Source organism: Arachis ipaensis, chromosome B6 (assembly GCF_059453495.1).
Source record: "Arachis ipaensis isolate K30076 ecotype BB chromosome B6, ASM5945349v1, whole genome shotgun sequence".
NCBI lineage: Eukaryota > Viridiplantae > Streptophyta > Magnoliopsida > Fabales > Fabaceae > Arachis > Arachis ipaensis.
Window position 1 is genome coordinate 126,401,869 of NC_142441.1, and position 7,817 is coordinate 126,409,685.

General features: G+C 28.8%; 1 protein-coding gene across 1 annotated transcript; it reads right to left on the bottom strand.

Annotated features, from left to right (window-relative positions):
- Nucleotides 1-4,703: 4,703 nt before the first annotated feature.
- LOC107648384 (uncharacterized) lies at nt 4,704-5,242 on the bottom strand. Its single transcript, XM_016352269.3, has one exon. The coding sequence runs from the start codon at nt 5,142-5,144 to the stop codon at nt 4,968-4,970; it is 177 nt and encodes a 58-aa protein (XP_016207755.1). The 5' UTR covers nt 5,145-5,242; the 3' UTR covers nt 4,704-4,967.
- Nucleotides 5,243-7,817: the final 2,575 nt, after the last annotated feature.

The following is a 7,817-nucleotide window of genomic DNA, read 5'->3' on the forward strand; positions in this document are numbered from 1 at the left end:
TTTGTTATCCTTTCATAATATATGACAATTATAGCATAAAATCTCATGAAATTGCATTAATTCATCCATGGTTGATTAAATCAAAGGAAACATGGAAATCTACCCAATTGGCTTGCTTATGGCTTAAGAAAGTGCATAAATCAATCGAAAACAAAAGAAAAAGGCTAGTGAAAATAGGCTAAGATGACTTGTCATCAACTACCGAATGCGACTGTGTGAGATTGTGACTCAGGCTTGACAATGAGATGGTGGTGAGACGACGTCACTCACGAGCGTCAGCGTGTGTGATTGTGGGTCGGACGCTGGACGCAGCAGGGTTGGGGGCGACAATGGCAATAGTACCGATAGGGACATCGGACGCTAGACGTAGCAGGGTTTGGGGCAGCTGGTGTGATTGTGACTATGGGAGAGACACTGAGTGACTGAGTATGTTGTGTTGTGTGAGTCTGAGAGAGAGTCAACTAGGGTAAGGTTTCTATTGGGTCGGGTTTGGAAAGCTGGGTTTTGGGCCAGAAATTTGCAAAAAAAAATTTGGCAAAAAAAAGCATTGGGCCCGCTGAGGAGGCCTATCCCGCCAAAACCCACAGTTTAAGCAGTACGGGTTAGGCGGATTTTTGAAGTGTGGCAGTCTCAATTTTTAACTTGGCCCACCTTTTTTGGCAAGTTATGCGGGCCAGCCCGACGGGTTTAGACCTGTTTGCCACTCCTAATCACATTTATGTGATTGCATGGGTAATTGTGGACGTAAAAAATAAGAACAATTGGAAGTGGTTCTTCGAATTGTTGCATCAAGACCTTGGTGACTACATGATACATGAGTAGTGCTTGATTTCTGACATGAAAAAGATATGTTAATTAAAATACATGTAGTAATTTCTTACAAATATATGTTGATTAATATGGTTGGTGCTTGCAAAATAGTACTCTTTATTTTTGAATATGAGCTTGGGAAGTTTATTTGAGTTTTATCTGAATATGTGACATTAGGGACTATTTTGTTTGCCCGATATAAATGTGAGGGACTTTTATGGTGCTTTTAAAAATTATGAATTTTTATGGTGTTTAATTGTGGTACACAATATCTTACTATTAGGTCTTGTCATGTATCTGTTGCAGGGTTTGATTCTTGCCATGCAAGAAGTGATACCTCGTGTGTATTACCACTTCTGTGTGTGGTATTTAGGCATAATTTTAATAAATATTGAAAAGATTTAGACCTGCAGAGATTGTTGTGGAACTTAATAGATGGTATTAAGAGGCTTAATGAGGATGCCTTATCTATATAAATGGTCTAGAAATGCATAAATAAAGTTGTAGTTCAGTCACAGACTAAAATTAGACTCTGTTTTCACAACACATATGAAGTATTTAACTTAAGATAAAGGAAGCATGAGACAAGCCAATAATTACACTGTTCGAAGAAGTCACAATATTTGTGATACACACAATGGCTAAGAAAAAGGTAAAGATGAAAATCCATGTGAGCATACATGAAGTTTAATTTATTTTTAATATATATTTTATATTTATAATTAATTTTAATATATACCTAATATAATTAAAAAATTAATCACTAAACTAAATTAATTATTATATATTTATATATAAATATATATATTATTTAATTTATTTTTAATATATATTTTTTATACAAATAATTAATTTAATAACTAAATTTTTGCATATATCTAAATAGTTGAATTAAATTTAGTAATGCTTTTATTTTTAGAATAGGATTTATGCACTTGTTATGATTCTTCTTCATGGATATCACCAAACCTCTTCCATACATGCCGATGTTTTATTTTTAAGGCAAAGTATTAAATTGGTCCTTTACATTTGAGTATAATTCTATTTTAATCCTTAAAATTTAAAGTGTCATATTTGAATCCAAAAAAATTTTATTTAATTTCAATTTAGTCCCACCATGAGGTCAAAGTTAAATAATGAACGGAATGTCTTACATGACAGCAGTACAAGAACAAGGTCGATAATTTAAAAAACAAGTACAAGCTCCAAAGGTATAAAATCAACCATGGATGCATCAATACATTTATTTATCATTCTCTTTAGTTCTACAAAAAATATTTCATTATTTAAATTGTAAGAAGAATGATAAATAAATATATTGATGCTTGCACGGTTGATTTTGTGTTTCTAGAACTTGTACTTATTTTTCATATTATCGATCTTGTTCTTATACTGCTGTCATGAAGGACATTCCATTAATTATTTAATTTTGACCTCACAGTGGGACTACATTAAAGTTAAATGAAATTTTTTTATGAGTAAAGTATCATTTTTGTCCCCAACGTTTAGGGTAAGTCCCAAAGTTGTCCCTAACGTTTCAATCGTCCTATTTAAGTCCCTATCGTTTCAAAATTGACTCAATGTTGTCCTGCCGTTAGGGATCCGTTAACAGAATTGACGGTGGGACAAAATTAAGACAATTTTAAAACGTTAGGGACTTAAATAGGACGAAAACGCTAGGGACAAAAATGATATATAAAAATAATTTTAATTTTATTTTATTTTTTAATAATATTAATTTTTTACTGTACATAGTATTCAATTATTTTTCAATTACATCTAAATAAATTACACTTAATCACATTACTTTCATTTTAAATAAATTTAATTTTTTATAATTTTAAAGAATTTTGATACATTAGAGACAAAAGATATAATTTATATTTTATTGTATATAAATTATTTTTTTCTTTTCTGCAAGTTTATATACTAGTCATTCTACAAACATTTCATGATAACTAAAAATCTTTAAGAGTAAAATTATAAAAAAACTAATTTATTTAAAATGAAAGTAATATGATTAAGTGTAATTTACTTAGATGTGATTAAAAAATAATTGAATACTATGTATAATAAAAAAATGATATTATTGAAGGATGAAATTAAAATTTATTTCTATGTATCATTTTTGTCCCCAACGTTTTCGTCCTATTTAAGTCCCCAACGTTTTCGTCCTATTTAAGTCCCTAACGTTTTAAAATCGTCTCAATTTTGTCCTACCGTCAATTCTGTTAACGGATCCCTAATAGCAGGACAACATTGAGTCAATTTTGAAACGTTAGAGACTTAAATAGGACGATTGAAACGTTAGGGACAACTTTGGGACTTACCCCAAATATTGAGGACAAAAACGATACTTTACTCTTTTTTTATTCAAATAGGGCACTTTAAACCTTAAAGACTAAAAAAAGATTACGTCTAAATATAAAGAATTAATTTAGTACTTTACCCTTTATTTTTATCATCCAAATCAAAGAACTTTTTTAGGAAAAGAGTATATGGAGGAATTCTAAGTTCCAGGATTATTTTTAAAAATATAAAAAAATACATGAATGAATTTGTAAAATTAAATTTAATCTAATTTAAAAAGAGTTAAATACATTTTTCTTCACTAAGATTTGAGATCAAAATCAAAATTATTTCCAACCTTTTTTCTTATTAAAATCATCCTTAATGTTATAAAACGTTATAAAATCATTTTCTACCTCAATTTTAATTTTTTGACCAAATTTTTTTTAACAATTAATAAAAATAATATTAAAAAATAAAAACAAAAACACCCCACTCCCACTCCCACTCCCGAAATCTCTTCCCTCCCCATCCTCTTCCTCATATTCTCTTTGAATTCTCCTCCCCTCCTCCCACCCCCAAAAAAACCCTAGTTCTTCTTCTTTCCCTTTCTACCACCCTCTATCATCTCCGCCCCGCCTCGAGTGTCCACCTTCTTCTTCCTCTCCATCATCACCAATCTCAACTAAGAAAAGGGATGAAATCTGCGACGTTGAAAGCTCCAAACAGCTTCAAGAATTCCTGATCAGGATGAACTCGTCTTGATCTTCTTGGGAATTGGACTCAAAGGCAGCGTGGTAAATGATGTTCTCGGTAAGTTTGAAAACGAGTTTGCCAATTTTGACGGTTTTTCCGGTGTTGGAGATGACGGAACCGACTACCTTGTTGACTTCGTCTCCAACAGACTCCCATGACTCTTGGCGCTTGCATTGCGGCTGAAGAGCTTCATGACACAAAGCTTATGTATCTGGCGCTAAAAGGGGCCGTAGTGAGTGAAGACCATGTCGGCGCAGTAATAGATTAGGGGAGAGGAGATCTCAGGAGGTGGAAGGGAGTGTTTTTATTTTTATTTTTTAATATTATTTTTATTAATTATTAAGAATAATTTGATAAAAAATTAAAATTGAGATAAAAAAAATAATAATTTTATAATATTTTATAACATTGAAAATAATTTTAATAAAAAAAAAATCAGAAACAAACTTAATTTTAACCCAAACTTATAGTAACCAAAAAAAAAAAAATACTTAGCCTTCCAAAAAACTTGCAAATTTTATGAATGTTTCATCATTCGCCAATCTACTTCGGAGTTTCCATGGCCATCATCTTCTCCGTCCTCGAGCACTTATCTTGAGAATATTCTTTTCCACTATCTCCTCTCTCCCGCATTTGCCGCATCATCTACCTCGACTGTGTCAGCGTCATTTAGGTTGTAATTATTGAACTTTTAAAAGAACCCCTTGTATGTTATACTTCATATATATTTGTTAATCAAACCAACTAATTATGCTTCTTTAATTTGACATTAAGGACCGTTATTACCTACAAATAACTTCTCAAGAAGCAGAACATGAAGGTAGTAGAAATAAAAGAGTGAATCAAAATTAAATAAGTAAATATCCAAATTCCATATAAATCACAAATTCACAGTAATATTACACGTCACAACCCATAAAAAAAAAAAGAGTACAATGAGAAATGAATGTGTTACATAATAAGAATATGAATTATATTTTGGAGAAAAAAAAAGCAAACAAAAGGACCTAGGTATGTGCCTTCTCAATCACTCTTTCCCTCAAAGCAAAAGACAGAATGAGAGTGTAAAACACAAACAACCTCTTTACAGATGGAACTCACTCAAGAAGCTTCTAGAAGAGTAACCCAAATGCAAGAGCAACAAAAGAAGCTAAAGCAGTTGGAACAAGCAAGGTTGATGCGTCCGATGTGGGACTTGGGGCTGGAGCATCAGCAGCTGAAACACTTGTTGCTGCCATCACCAAGGCAATAACCAAAGCCAAGAAAACCTTAACCTTCAATGACTCCATTGCTCTCGAACAAAATTCTAGAATATTTCTGTTCTTTTTTATCTCTTTTGTTGGCTAGAGAAGGTTTTGGAAACACTGCTTGTTGAATGGAAAAATGTAGTGCGGCTATGTGTGATTTTATATGGTTGGCGGGCATAGATGGGACCGGGCAGGCTGCCCGAACTTTTGTTTTAATGTGTTTGAGAGTTTTGAGGCTAACGGGCAGACGCACTTGCCCGGTTGGTTAGACAGCGTGTTATTCTTTGGCGTTGCTGGTGATATACAGCTGTCGCCAACGGTTTGTGGGTCCATTTTGCTTTCTCTCATTTTGATAAACTTTTTTTAACCCATTTGTAATTTTGTATAGTTGGAAACGAAGGAAAAGCTTATTTGAGTATTTAATTTGTATATTAACTTCAGATTTGAAAGGATTTTGAATAATTTACATAGTTAAATTAAATGAGAGATATTTTAAATTGGATTTAGTTATATATATATATATATTTTTTTTTATTTTTATATAAATTAAATCAAATAAGTTTGATTTATATTTTTTTAATGTAAATCGAACCCTCAAATTAATTAGATTTATATGAATAAAGTTAATATATGGTGAGATTATAATTTTAGTTATTGATATTTTTTTTCAATGGGACATACATAAATCGATTTGATTTATATTAAAAAAATATAAATTAAATTTATTTGATTCAATCTACATAGAGCGTATAACTAAATTTAGTTTAGGATATATGTGTAATTTTTATCTTTATTTAATTTATCTGTATAAAAGAATTTTAATTAAAAATGTAAAGTATAATTTTTAATTTTTTTATATTTTTTATATATTTTTTTGTCTTACTTATAAAATATATAGTAAAATATTATATTTTATTTCATGTTCTTAAAAAAATTAAAGTTAAAAAGTTTAACTAAAAAATGAGAAATTGGAATAAGGAAAACCATAGTTAAGAGGATTTTTTTTTTTACAAAAAATTATATCATATGTAAATAAAAGATTAGTCATCATATAAAAATACATGTGATATTTGTGAGAATGTTTGATTAGACTATTTAATATAATTTTTATCTTTTTATAAAAAAAGTAATTATTAATTTATATAAAATAATATATATAATATGATGACTAATTTTTTGTATTTATGAATTATTTTTGTTTAAGAAATAAAAGTCATCTAGATTGTTCTAAAATGGGTTTGTTTAACTATATTAGGTTTTGAATTTTTTTTAAAAAAAATGACAAGTTTGTACATATTTATGAAAGAATAAAACTCTATATTCAAGCAAAATACTTAACCAAGTATCTCCTCCTCCTCCTCAAGTTTCTTTTTGTTTTACTCTCTTAACAAGAATAAAAAAAATTAAATAAAGAAGAAGAAGAAATACATAATACTGCAAAATTACTAGGAAAAGGATAAACCTATATTTATTCAACTAAAAAACAAAAAGAAAGAAGAAAAAAAAGAAAAAAAAATACTACATTAAAAAAGACATTTTTGTACTTTTATAGCAAAGTTTCGGTATAAAAACTAAGAAATTTATGTGTATTTGTTAATAAATTTCAGTGTATTTTTATTCGAATAAGTTCTGTATAATTCAAAACTCTTCCTCTACCTTCTCCGGATCTTCATCTTCTGTTGCTTCTTCTTCTTCTTCTTCTTCTTCTTCTTCTCCTTTTTAATCATAATCTTTTTTTTTCTTATTCATTTTTTCCTTCTTATTCTGTCTTCTCAAGTTTCTTCTTATTTTACTATGTTAACAAGAATAAAAATAAAAAAATCAAACAAAGAAGAAGAAGAAACACATAATGCCGTAAAATTATTAGGAAGAGAATAAACATATATTCATTCAATTAAAAGAAAGAAAGAAATAAGGAAAAAGAAAAAAATACAGTATTAAAAAAGACATTCTTGTGCTTTTATAGTAAAATTTCGGTGTAAAAACTAAGTGTGTATTTGTTAATAAATTTTGGTGTTTTTTTATTTTGATAAGTTCTGCATAATTAAAGATTCTTTCTTTTCCTCCTTTTTTTATCTACTACTACTTCTTCTTTATCTTTTTCTTTTTTTTTTATTTTATTTTCTCATAATTTTTTCTGTTTTACTCTTTTGAGAGGAATAAATAAAAAAAATTAATGCTGCAAAATTATTATAAAGAAAAGGAGTAAAAGAAAAAACACAGCAATAACATCAACAATAAAAGAATGACAATAGAGAGAAAATACGCGAAGAAAAAAAGGAAAACGCGACGAAAAAGAAGAACAAATGCGAAGAAGAATAAAGAAGAATGCGAAAAAAAAGAATGTGTTTGCGTTAGTGAAACGTACGTGTGTACACCACTCCGTATAATGAAAATGGTTTTTGTTAAATTTAGACTAATTTAATTAAATTTAGTTATTAAAAAAACTTGAATGTGTAATACGACTGTTTATGAAATTAAAAATATAAATTTTCTATTTTAGAACATAACCAAATAACAATCTGATTTTTGTCCTATATTATTGTATTATTTAATATTTTCAATCAACTATTTGACTAAGCAGAACCGTTAAAAATAATTGTTATTAACGACGTAATAATTCATACGTAAATGTTTGTCTGAAATATATTGTAAAAGTAATATTTTATTATTTTTATTTAATATTTGGTTAATATTTTAAATTTTAAAATATTA